Here is a 22,773-nt window from a genome sequence, read left to right as displayed (position 1 = left end):
TGTGTTTTCTACATCAAGTCAGATGACCAAAAAGCAATATACTTCGACTATTCTACTTTCCCTCCCTGTAGAAATGTCTTTTCTTTTCTATGATTTATGATGTTGCCTTTCTCAAGGGTTAATAGATATTTGTTATTGTAACTTTTGCAAAATTGCAATTGACTGCATTTCATTATGATATTTAATATCTAGCACATAAGAAACTGCATGCTAAATTCCTCTCAGAATTTAGTGCCAAGAGAAGATTTTTTTTCTCCTTAAAGAACTGATATATGTACTTCCTTATAGCAGGAGTGAGAAGCAAATGATACTTTGCGTAACTCTACACAATTGGTTTGACAGCTATAAAGGTCAGATCTAATTTCAGTGCTTACATATAAGAGGCAGATCCTATGGGACGCAGTGTACTGTACTGAAAAGCCCATCAACTTAGGAGATCAGAAAGCTTTGGATTAAAATCCTACCTAGGCTACCTTCAGGACTCTAGAACAGTCCCAGCTTCTCTGAAATTCATTCTCCTCATCTGTAAAATGGGGATAATTTCACTTTTATTCATTGTTTGCATCTCAACCCACTCCCATGAAGCTCCAAGTGAGTGCAGAAAATTATGTAACTGACATGACAGATTTTACTCTAAAAGTAATAACCACAAAGCACAAATGAGCACACTATCCAGCAATTCTACACTTTCCTCATTAGTTCGCTTTCCTACATTAGAGATGACTACTCCATACATTACCCCAAATCCTTAACCCTCCCCTAAACCCAATACATAATTACCTTAGCTCGCACTACCCTGAACCAATAGGATTCTTTCACAGCCTTACTCACTACCTAATACGTAAACTCACCTGCGCCTATGTCATTTTCTCAGCCTTCTCCTCCTGGTCAATGCACAAAGCAAGTATCTTCATTTATATTCTGAATTCCTTCTCATCCCAACCCCATCTCATTCGACTTTCTTCCTAACGAATTATGTTCTAGGGACAGTGGCCACTTTCCTATTCTACAGCCCAGGTCCTTCCTCTGTCCAAGCCTTTTTACTTCTGTTCCCTCAGGGGGCACTCCAGAAATTCTTGCTTTGTAAGACTGCCCTTCTCAAGCAAAGCTTTTCTGAGCAATCTCTGCAAAAATGGTTTCCCACAGCCTGTTATCTAGTATCTTTTGCACCTATACACTCCCTCCTCTCTTTACATTCCTGTTCTGTTTAGATTTTAATTGTGTATTGCTTAGATTATTGTAATAACTTCCTACATGAAAATTCTTTATCTTCAACTCCTCGAAGAGAACTTTCTAAAATGCACATCTAATGTCCATTTATTTACTTATTTTTTAATTTTATTGATTTGAGAGAGAGAAACATCAGTTTGTTGTCCCACTTATTTATGCATTCATTGGGTGATTCTTATATGTGCCCTGACTGGGGATCAAATCCATAAACTTGGCGTATCAGGAGAACACTCTTACCAATGGAGCTACCCGGCCAGAGATAGTCTCCATTTTACATTGTAGTCATCAAGACAGTCCTATGTATTTTCCGTCTTTGAAAAATTTATTTCAACAGATCTTCAAACTTCTCAACGTAAACCTCCTTTATAATTAGGTAATTCTTTACCTCTCTAGACTTTATCATGGACCTTGACTAAAATGTCTCCTTAGTTGAAGTTGTACTGGAATTACCTGTAATTCTCTAATCTACTTCTTTGCCTCTTTATAAATTGTTCCCTCTACCTGGAAAGTCTTACTTTCTCCTCCACCCTGGCCATCTACTAAATATTCTTCTAGACTCGGCCTGTCTCTTCCTTTACCGGGTCTTCTGATTTTCAGATGCTCATCTTCTGTGTTCCTACAGCACCCTCTACACATCGCTGTCATATAGTTATCACACCTGTCATTCTGTTTCTAACATCTTACACAGCCTGGTTATTTGCAAATATAACTTGCAATATTTTGGGGGAGTAAGAAGAGAAAAAAAATGATGACAGAGCAAAGTAAAACTCTGTTAAGTGTCTCATTTCTACACATTTATACCTTCAATTGCAAAAGTAGGAGATTAAAATATGACAGTCTGACTTTCCTGCAATACACTCAAGATATTACTGGAATAAATCATTACAAACATATGAAAAATGAATCCTTCTGAGAAGAAAATCTAAGGTTTACTTAGGACCCAAATTTACTCTCACAACCGCCAAATTGTCTGGCTTTTACTGACTTTCACAAGCTGCATACAATGCCAATAGCTGAAAATAAAGGAATTCTGATAGCATGAACTCCAGGGGAAAATTGTCCTCAGGCACAAAAACTTTTGAAAGACAGCTATTAATAATTTTGAAGGAAGTCTGTTTTGGAACTGCTGTCAGATGGTTGTAAAAAAGCAGAACACACACACAGACTAATAAAATTTAAATTTTACCATCATTTCAAATAAATATATCTTGAATTATAAAATTTGTGAGATGTAATTTTTCAATTTGTGACCTTAAGACCTAAAATAGGAAAATTATTACGTAATACTAAATAAAGTATCTTTATGACTTCAAATAAAAATCTAGGACTTTTGACAGAAACTTTAAGTACCAATTTAAATATACTGTGTGATTCTTCTTTTATGAGATGCAGGCTACAACAGCACAATAATTTATTGACCAAGACAGAAGCTAATTAAATAGAACAAACTAGATACATAGTTGACCCTAGTTACTAAACTTTATTATAAGATGACAAAAAGAAGTCATAACTGTTGGGAACATCATATAAGACATTTCTTATTTTGATAAAAAAAATCAAAACTTTTCATTCACTGGAATTACCAAGAGGAATTTCTTTCTCCAAATCTGAGCAATGAAATCTTACCTCTTTCACACACAATGTCAGTAAGCCAATGTTATTTGTTTTAGCACTTGCTTACCAAAACAAATTAAAGAATCTATAAAACAGGAGTTGAATATAGCTAGTTATAGAATTTCTAGAGGTGGATCCCATCAAATGGCTTTTCAGTTAACAAAGGACATTTATAGACACACCTGGGTCAGAGAATTTTTTTTTTCCATCTTTCATCGCTGGGAAGTACATCATTGTTATCGAACTTTGAAAAATAAAGAGATTCATAAAAAAGGTGAACAGATCCCCATCTTTTCTGTCCATATCCTCCTAAGACAACTAAAATCTCAAAGACTAAGTCTTGACTATAACATTCAAAATTTTATTTGGTTTGTGAAGAGGAAATATGTCAAAAAAAATTGAATAACTTGTCTAAGGACAGACTGAGAGAAACGGCAAATCTTTAATTCCAATCTCTTAATTAAGATGAAATCTAATCAAAGAAATCTTTAGGGAAAATTCATTTCACCATCCTGTTAATGAAAACACACAGAACAGAACCAAGTCCTCCACCTATAAGCCTACAGCCCAAATGGAAAACTAGCAAACCATCACTTTATCTATTGGACACATACTCAAGAAAGGAATAATGATATTTTATTTAGTAGAAACAAGAAAGGCTTTGGAATCAAAGAAACCTAAACCTGAATCGGATCTGTTACTTATTTGTGTGGCCCTGGGAAATGTCTGAGTCCCAGTTCTTTTACCCCAGGAAAAAAGAGGTAAAAATTATTATCTCTGTCTTAAGAATTAAATGATATACCTTAAGTGAAATATCTGCCATATTACAGGATCTCGATAAAAGTTATCTGCTTCACAGGATTTATGCAGGGTCCAAATAAGTGAATTTTGCAAGGTTTCGAATAGTATGGAACAGTGAGAAAAACATAGAATTTGGAGACAAAAAGTCTGGGTCTATATCTCAATTGTGTTTCTTACTGCCTGTAGCTGGCCAAGTCACTTACCTTCTCAGCATCTCATCTGTGAAATGAAGGCAATAATATTTGCCACACTTAGCTTTCAGGAATGCTTTAAGGATCAACTATGATAACCTTTGATAAACACTTTCTAAATATAAAGTACTACATATATTATTGATACAATGAAGAAACTGCATTAAAAACCAGCTTCCTCCTATGAAGATTAGGGAGTTCTGCTTTTATAAAGTTACTATCACTCTGCCGGCATCACTAAGGAGTTCTTAAGTTTTATCAACATTTATAAAATGTATTTAAGTTCTGCTAAACAAATTTCCTCAAGATCAGTGTTTCATACCATTTTCCAAACCAAATTTCAAGCAAACTAATTTAGATAGCGTGTTGCTGCTTCTCAAAGATTTGGGGGTTAAATTAGGGCACAAGACCCTGTAAACCAACATATAATTATTTAATAGAAAGGTTATCCGGCTTGAGACACTAATGAGGGGAAATCTAAATCTGCTTTTTATTAAACATCATAAGTTAAACTACTAATATCTGCCAGAAGTGAAAATATATACATTAATAAACATTAATACTGAAAAGATCAGCTCATGACCCAGCTGGAAGTTGCTGCAGACCACAAGTTGAGAGCCAATGCCTCTGAGGCATGGGAGTGGGAAACTTAATGGCTATGGAGTAACAAGGTCCTCAGAGTTATGTGGCCACTCAGCAGCATGGATAAAAACTGTCTTTTTTGCTCCTTCCAATAAATCATCCCGCTGCAATGAATTTTTATAAACAAAAATATAAGATATATAATAGGCACCTGGTTTCTTCCCAAATGTTTACACAAATTAATCCCCATGGCACTATTATGAGCTGCTAGCTATCCTTATTGCACAGATGTGTAAAAAAGATGCAGAAGTTAAGTAATTCCTTTATGGTCATTCAGAAAAATCAGTAGCAAAGATTAAATAACATGTATTACTGACTTCGTATCTTAACTGAACTCTCGGGCTAAGAACCAAGTGCCAAAGAAAAGTCTTAATATGTAAGAAGTCACTAATAATATTCATATTAGTAAATCATTTCAATATTGGTTAGCAAACACACTACATCAAAGCTGCAAAAGTGAAAAATGCATTTTTCTCCTTCATGTTACCAACACTAGGAGCTCAAGTGCTTTTAAAATATTTTAACTTGGTGCAAGATTCATTAAATACTAGATTTATTTATAAATATAATTGATTTGCAATATAAGTAAATAAATAACCAGAGCTAGAGCTGAAGCTGCAAGGCCATTACCCTGATATTAGTAACTGCTAATCTGTCCGTAAGACTTTTGGGAAATTTTTCTTTGCACATACAATAAAAATCAATACCACTGAAAAAAATCAATTGTATTTCTAAATATCGACAAGTAGAAAATAAAATTAGAAGATGTTTACAACAGTATCATAAAACATCAAAAAAAATTCAATAAATCATGAGCAACATACATACACTAAAGTTAATTTCAATAATGTCTTACAAAGAAGAGCTAATAAAGGCATATACCATTCTCTGATTTTAGAAGACTCATTATAGATGTTATCCCCTAATTATGTTGATAAATGTATTAAATGTAGTCCCACTGAAAATCCTAGGAAGATTTTCTTTTCTGCGTAGAAATTCTTATGAAAATGCAAAAGGACAAGAACAGTGAAGGTGATCTTGAAGAAAAACAAGGCATGAACTTTGATAGCAAGACCAATTGTAACATGAGAGAAATTAAAACACTGAGGTAATGGCAAAAGAATAGAAAAATAGGTCAATGGCCCAGAACGGAGGATCCTGTAATACACATGCAAGTACATGGTCACCTGATTTATGACAAAAGTGAAACTGCAGTGCAGTGGGGAAGGGAAGGTCTTTACTAAATAGTGCTGGGTCAAATGACTATCCAAATGAAAAAAAACGATGAATCTTGACTCTTATTTTACATCACACACACAAAATCAATCCTTGATAAATTATAAATACAAATGTAAAAAGTGTAATAGTAAAGCATTTAAGAGAAAACACAGAAGATCTTTATGACATTAAAATAGGCAACTGTTTCCTAAACTAGTCACAAAAAGCCTTAAATATTAAAGAAAGAAAGACTGATACAATAAAACTTCAGTTCATGTAAAGGTAGCATTAAAGAATGAACTAGCAAGTCACAGAATGGGAGAATATTGCACATTTCAAACAAAGAACCCATATCCATTACATACGAAAAACTCTTATCAAAAAATTATCAAGCCAATAAAAATATGGGGAAAAGGCTTCAACAGGTACTTCACATAGGAGTAGATCCCAATCAGCAAGAAACATATGAAATAGTGTTCAACTTCATGAGCCTTCAGGGGAATCATAATTAAAACTACAAGGAGATACTACAATATGCTTAACAGAAAGGCTGAAATACAAAAGACAGAAAGTACCAAACACTAACCCAGTACACTGCTGGATGGAAAGGAGGTAAATTGGCAAAAACACTTTGGAAGGCTTTGGACACAACATGTGAAAGCTGAAGGTATGCATATCCCATGACTGTCATTCTGCTCCTAGGTTTATAACCAACAGAAATACAAAAAAAAAAACCCCCCCCCAAAAAAAAACAACTTTCAGTAAGAAACATGTGCCATAACATTGATGGAAGCAACATCTGTAATAGTCCTAAACTAGAAATTACTGAAATGCCAAAAGAATAAACTCATATTCATACAGTGGAATACTACTGGCAGTAGGAATAAACTACAACTATATTACATGCAGGTAGGGATGAATTCTACAAATAAATGTTGAACTAAAGCCAGCACATAAAATGCATATATTATATAACTCTATTTGTATAAAGTTCAAAATTAGCAAAACCAATCTTTGGCCCTGACTGGTGTGGTTCAGTGGACTGAGCATCTTCCTGCAAACCACTGGCGGGGGTAGAGGGGCAGGGCAATGTTGCTGGTTCAATTCCCTGCCAGGGCACATGCCTGGGTTGCAGGCCAAGTCCTCAGATGGTGGCATGCAGGAAGCAGCCAATCAATGTTTCTCTCCCTCCCTTCCCCTCTCTCTAAAAATAAATAAATAAAGTCTTTAAAAAAAAACAAAAACAATCTTTGGTATAATAAGTCACAGTAGCAATCAGCCTGGCTGGAATGGAGGGGAGTAAGAGGAAGCTTCCGAGATTCTGGGGTCCTCGTAATGCTCTGTTTCTTGATGAAGATTCTGCTTACATAGGTGTATTCATTTTGAAATTTAAAATGCAGTATGTGTGCGTATATTTGTACATTTTTCTGTATGGATTAATTTCAAAATACTACAAAAACTTTAAGTTATATCAGCATATTTATACAAAGATGACTCCTTGAGCCTAGAAGAAGGAAGGAAAATGTAAATGTGGCGGTTAGACTATTTGTAAGGTATTCTTACTTACCTTTGTCCTGTAGTGCAACTTGCTGCTTATGCAGGAATGCCACCTCCCGGCCCAAAGCTTTCTTTTGTCTTTCCAGTTCATTTCGAAGCACCAAAATTTTTAATTGCAGGCACTCACTTTCTTTTTTCTAAATAATTAAAAGCACAGGTAAATTTATGAATATAAAAATCATGACTATAATTATGCATTCATGTTTCATAATGAATAATGGTTTAAAGCACTTTAATACTCATCTAACTTACCTATCTCTTGAGTAACTTAATTATCAGCACCCATAATTTCAATGGTAAGAGTACAGATGTAAGCAAAGAGTAAAAGAAAAAATAAATCTAAAGCCTGGGGACAGTTCTAAGAACCCAAAAGAGAATACAAAATGTCTCAGGCCCCTTTCCTAACATTATAATACAATAAGACAAAAAACAACAACAAAAAAGAAATAGAGTTCTCAAAATGTTAAGAAGAGTTACCATAGAAACCAACAATCCTCCCACTTCTAGGTATGGACACCCAAGAAAATCAAAAACATGTCTGCACAAAAACCTGAATATGAATATTCATGAAGCATTACTCATGCCAAACAGTGGAATCAATTCAATTGTCCATCATCTGATAGAGAAATAAAATGTGCCATATCTATGCAATGGAATATTATTTGTCAATAAAAAGAAATGAAGTACTAATATATGCCACAACACAGGAAAACATTATGCTAATTGAAAAAGTCAGTTTAAAAAGGCCACAGACTCGATTTATATGAAATAATGTCCAGAATAGGCAAATCCACAGTAACAAAGGGTAGATTTCCATCCTTGTCAAATTGAACTAAGATGCTCTAACATCTCGCACGTTTCAGAGAAGGCCAAGTAGAGACCTACGGCTTTCATCCCTGGCAGGCAGTAAGCAACCAAGCCCCCACAGTGTCAGTGGACACCACAGGCAAAGCCTTGACTTGCAGCAATCACAAGATAACCCTCTCCCTCCCTGCTGGGTGATATCAGAGGAGGCCTAGGAGTCCGTCAAAAATTTCACTACTGTGGAAAACTAATAGGCCCTACCCCTGACGATATCAGCGGAGGCCATGGGAGGAACAGTATCAAGGCACTCCTACTCCTCCCACAGGTGAGCATCAGCGGAGGTCTAGCGGACAGCTGGAATAGGAAAAAGAATCTTTAAGCTGCAAGGTAGGATAGAAACTTTCTAATGTAAACAACAGGGAGAAAATAGACTGTAAAAAATGAACAGAGCTTCAGGGACCTGTGGAACTACACCAAAAGATCTAACAGTTGTATCATCAAGTACTGGGAGGAAAGAGAGATAGGGAAGGAATTAAAAAAAGACTCATTAAAATAATGGTTAAAACTTCCCAAATTAGGCAAAAGAAATAAATCTACAGATTCAAGAAGTTAGTGAACCACAAACAGAGTAAATTCAATGGAGAAAGTAACTAAAATAAATAAAATAAATAAAGGCTGGGTTATTTTTTTTTAAAAGGTCAATAAAACTGATAAAACTCTAGCCAGGCTAACTAAGTAAAAAAAGAGAAGACACAAATTTTACTAATGTAAGGAATGAAAAGGGGCCATGGACATTAAAAGAATAAAGAGCACTATAAATTACTCTATGCCCACAAATCTGATAACTTAGATTAAATGGACCAACTGCTTTAAAGGCATCTACCAACTTACTCTAGGAGAAACAATCTGAATGTATGTGTGTGTATAAAACAATAATTAATAATCTTCCCCAATAGAAAGCACCAGGCCCAGAAGGTTTCACTGATGAATTTTAGCAAACATTTAAATAAAAAATGCTAGTTATTTAAGATCTCTTCCAAAATACAGTAGAACTTCCTGTCTCATTTGTCACCCTACCACCAAAAGGACCAGAAAGGAAAATTATAGACTCATATCTCACATGAACATAGAAGAAAATCCTTCAACAAAATATTAGCAAATAAAATCCAACAATGTATAAGAATTATATACCATGGCCAAATGGAATTTATTACAGGTGTGCAAGGCAGGTTTGACATTGAATAATGAAATTCGCTACATGAACCAGGCTATAGAAGAAAAATCATACATAATATCAAAAAATGCTGAAACAGTATTTGACAGTTTTCAACATCCATTTATGATTAAAAAATAAAAACTCTTAGCAAATTAGGCATAAAGGAGAACTTACTCAACTTGGTAAAGAACGTCTGCCAAAATACCTACAGCTAACACCACACTTAATGATGAGAAATCAGATGCTTTCTTCCTAAGCTGGAGAACAAGATAAGAATGTCCCCTTTTATCACTATTATGTACTGGAAATACTAGCTATACAGTAAGGCAAGAAAAATAAGTAAAAGCTATACAGATTGGGAAAGAAGAAATAAAATCAACTTTGTTTACAGGTGATATGTTTGTTTATGCAGAAAATCCCACAAAATCGACCCCACCTGCAAAAGCAGAAGGAGGAAGAAGTGGGGGGCGGGGGGCAGAGAGGAGGAGAAGGCAAGGGAGGAGTTTAATTCTGAAGATGATATTCTCTTTATAAATGACTTTATCTTAATGTTACTTAATGTTAATTTACAGGAAGATAAAGAAGATGGGACCATTACAAAAACAGAGATCTCGGATTTCCCTAGAGATAGACCAAAAACTAAAGCAGAGGAAAATGTAAATGCATATTGAAAGGATAAAGCCAGCCCCATTTGCTATTGTGGTACCATTCACCAAGCAGGCCTATGACCGTGTTAAACATGACTGCCATTTTACTCTTCAGAGCTTAGGTCTCCAGGACTGGAAAATTACTGGAAAGTAAGAAAAGAACCAACTGCTCCCAACAGCCACAGGCATAAGATAATATTGGAAAAAACTGCAGCTTCACTCAGAAGACACACAACAGCAACCCCCTCACCCTTTCTTAATCCAATTATAATCCAACAGAAAACTCCAAGTGTCCTCTGGTCCCACTCCCCATGCTGACGTGGCTCTCCACACCATGCCCCTCTGCTTTCCTGGAGAGTTAATAAAAATTTTATTCTCTACACTTTCTTCTGTTTGTGAATTCTTTCATAGCCCACGTCACCAACCACCCTAACATATACAAAAAGTGTCCTTCTGGAATTCCCTTACAGATGTGGAATAATTTTCAAGAATTGCATAAAAACACTCTGAACAGAAAACCGCAACTTCAAAATTCAGAAAAGAAAAAAGAAAATGCTCCAGAAAAGGTAAATTGAAGAATGAAGAAGAATCTCATAGTGAACAGTCCTCAGGTAAAACCCAGTGGAAGGAACTTAGCATTTTGGAGTCAATGACAGTATGAAACCCCTGTTAAAAAGGAAAAAAAAAAAAGAAAACAACAACAACAAAAAAACAAAAACAGAAGAGAAGGCTGAAGAAGCAGCAACCAGCTAGCTACCCAAGAGCTTGGTATAAAAACTGCCAAAGCGATTGCCTGCCATAACTTTGTAAAAGCCAAAAAAGGAAGCTGAAACATCACAGATTGCTCAAGAAAAGAAAAAACCTACATAGGGATGTAAAGCAAAGAAGAAATGGGAAACCAAAAGCAAGGTGGGATACGTGTAACTTGCCTGAGTTCTTCAAGACACTATATCTTTTCTTGAGTTTTCAACAACTAAATTGACTGAAAAAAATATTCCTGCTTATGTTAAAATGTCAGGACATTGATAGAAGTAGAAAAAATAAGCATAAAATTTGGGAGTTGATTAACAAATTCTTTAATCTTTTTCTAAAGAGTTCATCCTATTGAAGTGAATGGAATGGAATGTTCTGTTATTTGTACAAGGAATCTAAGCAAATATACAGGAAAAAAAAATAGGGTTTTATTTATTTATTTACAGAGACTTGCAGTATAAAATCAATTTTACCTTTTATCTATTTGGTATAGCACAGCCAATGAGCTCCTTGTACTTTTTTATCCGCACTAAGTCTGCACTTATTCTGGAATTGTGTTTTAAAGATCAGCGCTAGTTTACAATGCATTTAGTCATAAGTGTAAGAAAGTCTTAATTGATATTCTCTTTCTAAATGACTTCATCTTAATGTTATAAAACTAATTATTGGCTCTTTATTAGATGCAGCAGAGTTGATACTTCACAACTATAAATAAAAGCAAATGGTTAACTTTAGTATACCTTCAGTTAACATACTATAATTAAAAAAAGGACAGATTTTTTTTTAAAAAAACTGCAAAAATCACTATAAAAAAAATGAAAAGACAAGCCATAAGCTGGGAAAAAATACTTGAAAACCACTTATCCAATAAAGAAATGGTATCCCAAAATATACAAAGAGCTCTAAAACCTCAACAATAAAACAAACAATCCAATTAAAAAATGGGCAAAAGTTCTGAACTATCACCTCACCAAAAAAAAATATATATATATATACAAGTGGCTAATAAGCATATGCAAAGATACTCAACATCACATGTCATCAGGGAACTACAAATTAAAACAACAATTAGATACTACTACATACTTATTAAAATACTAAAAATCCCAAACACTGACAATACTAAGTGCTGGCAAGGGTGTGGAGCAACAGAAACTTTCATTCATTGTTAGTGATGATTCAAAATGTGTACAGTCACTTTAGAAGACTGTGTGACAGTTTGTTATGAAACTAAACATAGGCTTACTATATGATCCAACAACTGCCCTCTAAGTATTTACCCAGATGGGTTAAAAATTTATGGCCACGAAAAACACCTACACATGAATGTCTGCAACAGCTTTATTCATAATTGCCAAAATTTGGAAGCAACGAAGATGTACTTCAATAGGTCAACATATAAACAAACTGCACTGTACCCGAACAATGTAGTATTTGTCAGTGATAAAAAGAATGAGCCATGGAAGATATGAAGGAAACTTAATTGCATATTGCTAAATAAAAGAGGCCAATCTGAAAAAGCTATATACTGTATGTATAATTTCAACAATATGACATTCTGGAAAAGGCAGAATTATAGAGACAGTAAAAAGATCAATGGTTGTCGGGGACTCTAAAAGAGGGGGTAAAAGATGAATAGGTGGAACAGGTATTTTTAGGCCAGTGAAAATATTTTGGATAATACTGTAATGGTAGATACATGGCATTGTGCATTTGTCAAAACCCAGAGACTGTATAACTTAAAGAGTGAACCCTAATGGAAACTATGGACTTTAGTTAATAATATTGGATTAATACTGATTAAACAATTGTAAGAAATGCACCCATCTAATATAAGATGGTAATAACAAAGAAATTGGGGGTGGGGGGCAGGGCAGAAGAGGGGAAATAGAAACTTTATGCACTTTATGCACAGTATTTCTGTAAACCTAAAACTACTCTAAAGTTTTAGGTTTATTTTTGAAAAAAGCGATAGAACTAATCTTTCCAAAAAGTCAACTTTACTGAATGTTCATTTAATAAAACAAATCTTGGACACATCCTACCAGAGATACAATCAATTTTGCTAAATAAATTTGTTAGCTTATCTTTCCATACAAATATTTCCCACTTAAACCTATAAAACCATGATTGGAACTTTATTCAGTCTCCCTTTTAATCCAAATACCTTGTCAGAATTTGCCTCCAGATAAAAATCTGAAAACCTACCCCACAATGAATATGTATGTGCGTACATATGCTTGCATTCATGAAACAGAACCACTCTGGGTTCTACTGCCCACTGCCAAAAAGAACCCATGACTCCCAATGCCAGTCTTATGAAAAGGAAAGGAACTCTATTCATTCGAAAGTTACACAGGATTAAAATAATGGCAGAATTTTCCCATTAAATCCCACTCCCTTAAAAACAAAGGAAACACCCAGAAACACACAGTCCTGCGTCCCCTTGCCAGACCAGGCCAGTCAGAGGTACCCTCTCTCAGGAAAAGAATAGACGTCTGTAGCCCAGCTAGGCAGATTCCTGCTTAACATTCCAGCTTCTCTCAGGCATCCATGCTCAGTTAGGCTACTGCCCTTAAATCAAAGCCTCATGGCCCCTTCTCATGGTGGGCCAGGGAGGGTCCTTCTGCGTCCTTTCAAACCATGTGGACAGGACAGCTCCAAAGCTACATGGTGAAGAGCGCTTCTCCTTCCCAAGCCGTGGGGTTAAGAGAACATGGCTGCCCTGCACTTGAGTTTAAATCACAGGGTGGATCGTCCTCTGTAACCCATTTCCGATTCCTCCCACAAAGGGTTACACCTGTCAGTATTCTGGTTTCTCCTACCTTTCTCGGGTGCCATCGTTAGTCGGAGCAGGCTTGGCCCTGGGAGGCAGGAACTGCCTCCAAGCCGCTCGGGCAGGCACAGTAACTGGAAGACCACCTCCCAGATGCATCCCAGGTTAGAGTCACACCCATCTCTCTTGCTCGGAGCGTGGCAGGCACAGCTATTAGCATTACTAAGCTCCATTTCCCCTTCCCCCAGCCAGGTTAGTGGGGGCCTTCCCGTTTGGGGGACCTCGACATTCCCTGTCACGTTCCCACACAATTACTGCATTATAAATGTATGTGTCCTTCTCTCCTGGTGTTTATCAAGTGTCAACAATACACTTCCCTTGATTTTCCATTACATAAATCTTAATGAAACAGCAAACCTAGTAAACTCTTGCCTCTGTCCTCAGATATATACTAATTAAAACTGTAATATAAAAAATATCTATTCACTAAATAAACTGAATAGGTGACTTATCCCATATAAGCTGATAGTAAACTTTACAGGAAAAGGAATCAGCATCTCTATTTGATTTGCACAGAATCAGGAAACACAGACATTCAGCGAGATATGACCTTGTAGAAGGAATGGGCATGGAAAATGACTTTTGGCAGTTGTGTGGAAAGTACTTTATTCCTCTCATTTCTCACCCAAAACGCTTTCTTCCTCATCTCTGAAATACTGATTCTAAACAGATGGCATGAACATTCAAGCCATGAAAACAAGCAGAAAAGCTTATTTCCAATCATCATTATATTTGACTGGAAAACTCTATGAAATATGAAACATTGCTAATCAATTTCTCCTAAACAAAGCAAACACTTAAAGAAGAGCCTACTAATGGAGAGCCAGATGCTTCTGGATGAATGAGAAATGGTCTCTGCTTTGTAAGACCTTACTTAGCTCTAGTGGAGACAAAAGCGATTTTACCCTGCCAACCCACTGTAAAAACAAAAACAAAAGTCAGTAAGGTTAAAGAAGAAAGAACCGAAGAGCAATCTGCTTTCTTGCCAATAATGTGATCAGGAAGCCCTAGGGTATTTTTATAACACTGAGGAAAAAAATATGTAAAATCTTAGGAAGCAATCTTTCTCAACAAAGAGATAAGGGTTCAATCTCCTTAACTTGAATTTTCCAAAGAATATGTAAACTGAATTATCTCTGAGCAGGGTGAAAATAAAATTATAATAATAATTTAAAAAGCATCTCTTCAGAGAACACAGAGACATGCCAATCTGCTTTATTCCAGGGTATTGCACAAATCAGGATATGTTTTCTAAAGTCAAACAACTAAGGATACAAGTTAATCTAAATACTAAACTAATACAGGAAGGCATATGTATACTGTGTTTGTGTTATGGTCCATGCGCAGAAACTGGCCCATATACAGAAATATATCAAGTCATTCAAAATGAAAATTGTTGACTCTAATTTCTGATGAGGAGTGTAAACAAACCCTGCCCAAGTGGGATCTGGTTCTGATCCTTTCTAATGCATCTAAGGCAAGTGCTCAAATATCTTAATGTTCCCTAAGTGTCTTCTAATGGGTTTCTGTGTTCTATATATCTATTTACTCCAAGTATAGTTAATGTCACGTGCTATCTCCAATGAATCACTTTTAATTGGATTTTAGTGTTTTTTATACAACACTCTTTGATCTGACTATCACAGACACATTCATCTATTTGTAAGCACACACATTCCTATTTATGGATCTTTACAAAGGCAGTGATGAGTAATGTTAAAAATTCATTTCAGAATGACAGACTAATGATACAGTAAACGAAACAATTTTGTTCTCAAAGATCATATTGGAGCTAAAAAGTCTTAGGCAAAAGTTCTCCAAGCTTGGTCCAGAAAACCATGAGGGTTCCTGAGGCTGTTCCACACTCTGTGGCATCACACATAGTTTCATAATAATACTAGGCCATTACCTCCCTCTTTCCATTCTCATTTTCTCATAACTGTACAATACAGCTTGACCGAGTCTATAAGATTTGTGGTATCACAATAGATTGAGTGCAAAAGTATAAGTAAAAATTCATTGGTCTTTTATTAACTTAGACATTATCAATAGATATACCCTAAGTTCTATGAGGTCTTTACAATTTTTAAGAGTGTAAAGAGGTCAAGAGACCAAAGAGTTCGAGAACTGGAGCACACTCATCTACATTAGTTTTGCCACCAAAATTGAAAATTAACAATCTGAAAGAAAATTGGCAGTTGTCTTATAAGTCAACAAAATCGCTTTTAAATTTCATTTGTAAGTTGTTTTTTATTGCACCTGCACCTACTCAACCACTAAGCGAAAAATTTCCTTAGCAAATATTTAATCCAATCCATTAATTTCATAATTCAGTGGCACTCTCAGGCCTAGAACCCAGGTCTAGCTAGGGAGCAAAACGTATATCATAATAGGATGCACAGGAGTTCTGCTTTTGGTATAAGAGAATGAGTACCTAACAAACTGGCCTCCCCCCACAAATAATACCTACAAACTCTAGATAAAATACAAATTGCTACTACTTGAGGGTTCTGGAGAGATCAGAGAGAGATTCAGAACCTAGGGCAAGCAATCAACACACAGAGCCAGTTTCCCCTTTTCTGTGCCTCTAACCCAGAGGGAGGCTGCTGTCAAACGCCAGCAGAAAGCTGACTGTCTCTCCCGCCAGAGGCACCAGAGGGAGGGGGAGATGCTAAGGCCACCAGAAGGCAGGACTTCAGGGACTAGACCCCCATTCTGTTTAAATACCATTGAACCTCTGACTGAATTCTCAGCAACACACACATGCACACACATGTCGTAAGCTGGCATGTTTGCTGTGCCTCAGGGTAAAAGCACTGAACTAAAATCTGAGCCTAACCAAGTTACTGTATTTTGCCGTATGTAATGCACACTTTTTTGCTCAAATATTTGAGGGAAAAATAAGGATGCACATTATACATGTGTAGTGCTAATTCTGTATCTATAGAAATGTTTTCAATTCTTTTATTTATGCTTATGATTAAAAGTGTAACTCTAGAAAGCAATAACGATATTTGTATGCAAAATAATACCCTGGAATATGATAATCGGTTTTATATATAAATAAAAATTGAATTAATAAATTAAAATGAAAGATTTTTTTTTCCCTGAAAGTTTGGGCCAAAAATGTGGGTGCACATTATACATGGCAAAATATGGTAACTACCTACTGAAATAAAAACATCTCCCTTCTTCAGAGCAAAGGAACAAAATCCAGAGATTCCACAAGATTATATGCACGATGTCCCAGATACTATACATTATTACCCAATATATGAAGCGCCAGGAAAATATGAGTTACTCCCTAGAGAAAAAACAACCAATATAGGCCAACCCCAAGATGGTCCAGATGTCCTAAATATCAGACAAAAACTTTAAAGCCACTATTTAAATATGCTGAGTAAAAATAAGTACAATATTCTCATAAAGCATAAAAAGATAGGAAATATCACCCTGACTGGTATGGCTCTGTTGGTTAGATGTCTTCCTGCAGAGTGAAAGGTCACTAGTTCTATTCCGAGTCAGGGCACATGCCTGGGTTGAGGGTTTGGTCCCTGGTCGGGGTGTGTGCAAGAGGTACACAATTGATGTTTCTCGCCTTCTCTTTCTCCCTCCCTTTTCTCTAAAAATAAATAAATTCACCTTTTTAAAAAGAAAGATAGTAAATCTCAGCAGAGTACTAAAAAATATTAAAAATCCAGGAGAGCCATTGCTGGTATGGCTCAGTGGATTGAGTGCCAGCCTGCAGACCAAAGGGATGCTGGTTCGATTCCCAGTCAGAGCACATGCCTGGGTTGTAGGCCAGGCCCCCAGTTGGGGGCGTGCGAGAGATAATCACACATTGATGTTTCTTTCCACTTTCTCCCTCCTTTCCCCTCTCACTAGAAATAAATAAATAAAACCTTTAAAAAGAAGAAGAAGAAGAAGAAACTCTTGTTTGAAAAAAAAAGAAAATCCAGGAGACTTTTGCTTCTGGTCAAGATGGACTAGGAAAAAAGAACACTGTTCAAATAATTTTACCAGTCTACCACAATCCTAATACCAATCTGATAAAGTAATTTTTAAAAATGCATTCCAATATCCCTAATAAACATAGGCACAAAAACCCTTATTATTACTAGATCAAATCCAGCAAGATACAAAAAAGATTATATATCACAATCAATTCAGGTTTATACCATAAATATGATGCTAAACATTTGAAATTACATCAATGCAGCTCATCATAATAACAGAATCAGGAGAAAATCACATGATCATTTCAACGGGTGCATAAAATGCACTGACAAAATTCAAGATCCATTCATTCATGATAAACACTCTCAGTAACTAGGAATAAGAGGAAACTTCCTAAAACCACTAAAGGGCATTGCTAACATTATAGGTATTTAATGGAGAAAGGATGAATTGTTTTCCCCTATAATCAAAAACAAAGAAAAGATTTCTACCTTTATCACTTTTATTCGATATTGTAACTATATGTCTTAGCTATTGAAATAAGGCAGAAATATTAAATGAAGCACATAAGCAGTCCATTTTTGCAGGTACAATAAAAATCCCAAGAAATCTACAAAATAATAACCAGGACAAAAAAAAGTTAATAAAAAGACTGCAAGTGAGTTTAATAAGCTTTCTTCTTATTTAACAGTGGCAGCAAACAAATGAGAAACAAAAATTCAAAAACAATCCCATTTGCAATCATGCCCAAAACCCTCCCATAAAATACTTAGAAATAACTCTAAGAAAATATGTCCAAAATCTCGAGTGAAGATTAGAAGGTATTACTGAGGTAACTTAAAAATAATCTAAATAAAAGAGACATATGCCGTGTTTGTGGATTGCATAATTTGACAGTTAAGATGCAATTTTCTACAAATTGATCTATAAATCCTTATCAAAATTCCAGCAGGCTTTTTTTGGGGGGGGCGGGGGGCGGGCGGGCTGGGTAGAGACTGACAAGTTGACTCTCAAATTCATTTGGAAATACAAAGAAACTAGAAAACACCTAGGGATATTTTTTTAAAGAACAAAGTTAAAGGACTTACCCTATCTGCCTTTAAGACAATGAGTCTATCATAATAAAAAGAGTATGATATTGGTGAAAGACAGACATAGATTGATGTTACAAACCAGAGAATCCATAAATAGATACACATTATCAATTGATTTTAGACAAACATTACAAAACAGTTAAATGTGGAAAGAAAAGATTGTTCATCAAATGATGATAAATCAATTGGACATTCATACAGAAAAAAATTACGGCACTTAACTCATACAAAAAGACTAACCTGAGGCAGATCAGAGATCTAATTGTAAAGACAAAAACTAATAAAACTTCTAGAACAAAACACAAGAGAAAATTTACGTGACTTGGAATTAAGCAAAGATTTTTTTAAAAAAAACACAAAGAGCCCCAGCCATAAAAAAATACACTGCATTTCATCAAACTTAAATCTTTTGCTCTTTAGAAAACATCATTAAAAACACAAAAAGGCAAACCACAGACTGGAAGAAAATATTCCCAACACACATATCAGTAAAAAGATTTGTGTTCAGAAAAAAAATATCCCCATTCTCATTCTCTCATTCTTTTTCTTTCTCTCTCCCCCACCCCACACTCCATCTCACCCCACCATACCCCAACATAAGAAGACAAAAATCCCATTCACAAATGGGGGGAGGGGAATCTGAAAGTACAAGTATATAGGAGTGAAAAAAATAAGTATATAAACTATAGATAATGGAAGCCAGGTTTCTCACTATCAGAAAAAAATATTACAAATAAAGTGAATGCAGAGGCTAGAATGAACCCTGTGGTTTTAGAGTTCAATATATTCATATGAACTCATGTTTATTTTAATATGTATAGATATTTCTGTATATCAGCTCTGTCCACTGAGAGAGCCTAGAAGCAGTTACAACCCAGTAGCAACAAGCACACCTGTGCCCAGGTCTTGTTTCTATTTTTTAATTTTTTTATTGTTTTAATTAATTATTTTTAGAGAGAGGAGAAGGGAGAAAGAGAGGGAGAAAAACAACCATGTGCAAGAGATATATTGATAGGTTGCCTCTCACATGCCCCCAACTAGGGAGCCAGCCCACAACCCAGGCATGTATCCTAACTGGGAACCAAACCAGTGACCTCTTGGTTCACAGGCTGGTGCTCAGTTCACTGAGCCACACCAGCCAGGACCAGATCTTGTTTATAAATACCATTATCCAATGAAAGGAACAGGACTCCTTGATGAAATGGCTGATTCTAGGGCTGACAGGAAAAACACCAGATGAGCCTAGGTACTATAATGCCAGAAATTAAGGAAGTGCTCTAAACAAACATACAAACAAACAAATGATGAAATCATGTCAAAAGGACACAGAAATCAACTTGAAAGAGCTCTCAATGACACAATTTGATCAAGAAAAACATAGTATTGGGTTATAACCTAAAGTATAAAAATAAATATACACAAGTCTATCTGATAAATAAGTGATTGAATAAATAAATGGCAAGAGATAAGGAGAAGGGGAAAATTCTTCCTCACAAAGAATTTCAAATAATATGTATCGACCTAGGAGTTGAATCTGAAGTCCCCTTTCTTTGTGTATAGGCTGAACTTAGTATCCTGCTTTCAAAAAACTGAGTATGGGAAATGAACTTTATAGTAGATAAACCTGGAAAACACTATGTTAACCAAGTATCAGGTTAATATAAACAATGATTTGTCATGGTGATTTAATTAAAGGAAAGAATAAGAAACTGTCATGGATCTCAGAAGCCTGGGAAGACACAATGTCCAAATCCAATGTGCCATCCTGGAGTGGATAGTGGAATAAAAAGAGGACATTAGAACCTAGTCTAACCATGACAAAACATCAGACAAATCCCAGTGACAAGATATTCTATAAAATACCAGACCAGTAATCCTCAAAACTGTCAAAGTCATCAAAAACAAAGAAAGTCTGTGAAATTTTCACTACCAAAAAGAGTCTAAGGACGCATGACTATAACTGTAGTATGGTTTCCTGAATGGAATCCTGGAAGAGAAAAGGGACATTAGGTAAAAGCTAAGGAAATCTGAATGAAGGATGAACTTTGGTTAATAATTTATCAATATAGCATCATTAATTGTGGAAAAAACGTACCATGTAAGATGTTATCAGAGAAACTGGGTGTGGGATATATGGGATAACTCTCTGTACTATCTTTGTAATAATTCTATAAATCTAAAACTGTTAAAAAATAAAAATTTTATTTATTTTTAAAACAGATATTAGTGGAAACACTGGGAAAACCTGGAAAAAGTCCATAGTTAAAGAGTAATGCATTAATGTTCATTTCTTTTTGTGATGATGTATCATATCACAGATATCGTTATCACATACAAGAGGTTAACATCAGGGGAAAATGAATAAAAGGTATACGGAAACTCTGAACGCTCTTTGCAAGTTTTCTGTAAATTTAGAGTTTATTTTTTTAACAGGCAAAAATATTTTTATTATTAAATAAATAAAAATATTTAAACCTACACTTCTTAAAGAGATATGAGTGACCAAAAAAGATATGAAAAATGTTCAACATAGTAATGTAATGAAAAACAAAACTAAGAAAATACTACACACCCATTTAAAATTAAAAAGACTGATCTCTTACATGAAATGGGCAAACCCTCAAAAGACAAACTACCAAAGCTCACTCAAGAAGTAGATTAACTTCAATAACCCTACAAGTATTAAAAAACTGAATTTCTAGTTCAAAATACATGAAGAAAACTCTAGAACCAGATGGCTTTATTGGTACATTTTACCAAACATTTAATAATAATTCCAATTCTATACATATTCTTCCAGACAGTAGAAGAGGGAATCCTTCTCAACTACTAGATGTGGTCAACATTATCCTGACAACAAAAGCAAAGAGATTATAAGGAAACAAAATTACACACGAATATTCCTCATGAATACACTAAATATAAAAATCCTTTAAAAAATGTTTAACAAATTAAATCTAGTAATACACAAAAAAGAATAATTCATCAAGAGGGGCTTTCTCTAGGAATGGGAAGTTGGATTAACATTCAAAGACCAAATATCACACACACACACACACAATATCTCAACAGATACAAAAAAGACATATGACAGAATCCAAAGCAGCAGAAATTGCTTAAGAAATATAATTAAATGCCAAGATAATGTTGGATACTGATGTAATGTGAGAAGATGTAGAATCTTTGAAAGTCATCACGTATGAACCCAATTGCTTGGAAATTTGATTTCTTTTAGCATCATGTATGCCTTCCAACTGTATTTGTACTTATGCTAAAATTAAAATTAATACTTATACATTAAAAATCCTTGGAATGGAGTATGATGACCTTGGGCCAATTTGGAAAGGAAATAGAAAAAAAAAAGATAATACTAACAGTTTCTAATTGCTGCAGGTAAATCTTTAAGTAGACCATTAACAAGTACATAGCATCATTCCCTGAAAGGAGACATGTAAACTAAAATTTCTGTCTCCACTTCCCAAATGATTGTGGGAAAATTGCTTACTTTCTTCAGGCCTCATTTTTCCTATCCTTTTATATGAGGATAAAAATTCAACAAATATTTATTGAGTGCCTTCTGTGTATCAAACACTTTTTTTAGAATATGGCAGTGGGGAAAGAAAAAAACAGACAAAATTCCCTCCCCTCACAGTTTAGAGACAAACTATGTATCTAAGATAAATAGCATGTTTAAAGATAATAAATACTGTGGAGAAAAATAAAGCAGGGAGGGGGCAGAATATACTGACAGGGGTGTGTTTTTAAGTGGGGTTATAAGGGGAATAGATGATTTCTAGGTTCACTTTCAGTTCAAAAATCCAATGACTTCCTTCTAGGTTGATTAGGAAGCATAAAAACACACAGTGAACCTCTGAACCTGACCTCTTTAAATTCATATATTCTATCACCTTGCTCTGTATGTCACCACTTATATTCTAGAAGAAGAGGATTAAACATACATTTTTCCATACTGAGACAAAGCATATGCAGTTATTTAATGAAATAAGTAATTTCCCAGTCTTGCCTTGGGGGAGTAAAATAAGAAAAATAAAACCTAGCAATTTCTCCCCAGACAAAGGTTCTAAAAATGTGACATTTTTGCATGATATAGAAAGGATTAAAATTAGCTGTTTTTCCTCCTCCTCCAATATATTTGTGGTCTGGAATCTGGTCCTTTATTGGGCCTAAATTACAACAAGAGGTGGTTTAACAG

The 22,773-nt window shown here is 35.2% G+C and overlaps 1 protein-coding gene and 1 pseudogene across 4 annotated transcripts in view; one reads left to right on the top strand and one right to left on the bottom strand.

Moving 5' to 3' along the window:
- Positions 1-22,773, bottom strand: part of UVRAG (UV radiation resistance associated) — a 264,247-nt gene that overhangs the window by 133,881 nt on the left and 107,593 nt on the right. For all 4 annotated transcript variants that reach the window (XM_054576288.1, XM_054576290.1, XM_054576289.1 and 1 more), the window contains one exon: positions 7,264-7,390. In XM_054576288.1, the coding sequence (XP_054432263.1) occupies positions 7,264-7,390 (127 nt within the window). The remainder of the gene's footprint in view (positions 1-7,263; positions 7,391-22,773) is intronic.
- LOC129072663 (protein FAM204A-like) lies at positions 9,822-10,844 on the top strand (annotated as a pseudogene).

Source organism: Pteronotus mesoamericanus, unplaced genomic scaffold (assembly GCF_021234165.1).
Source record: "Pteronotus mesoamericanus isolate MK-2021 breed Mesoamerican mustached bat unplaced genomic scaffold, CSHL_Meso_final contig_33, whole genome shotgun sequence".
NCBI lineage: Eukaryota > Metazoa > Chordata > Mammalia > Chiroptera > Mormoopidae > Pteronotus > Pteronotus mesoamericanus.
Note: the sequence above shows the minus strand (reverse complement) of the source record. Positions and strands in the feature narration are given on the sequence as shown.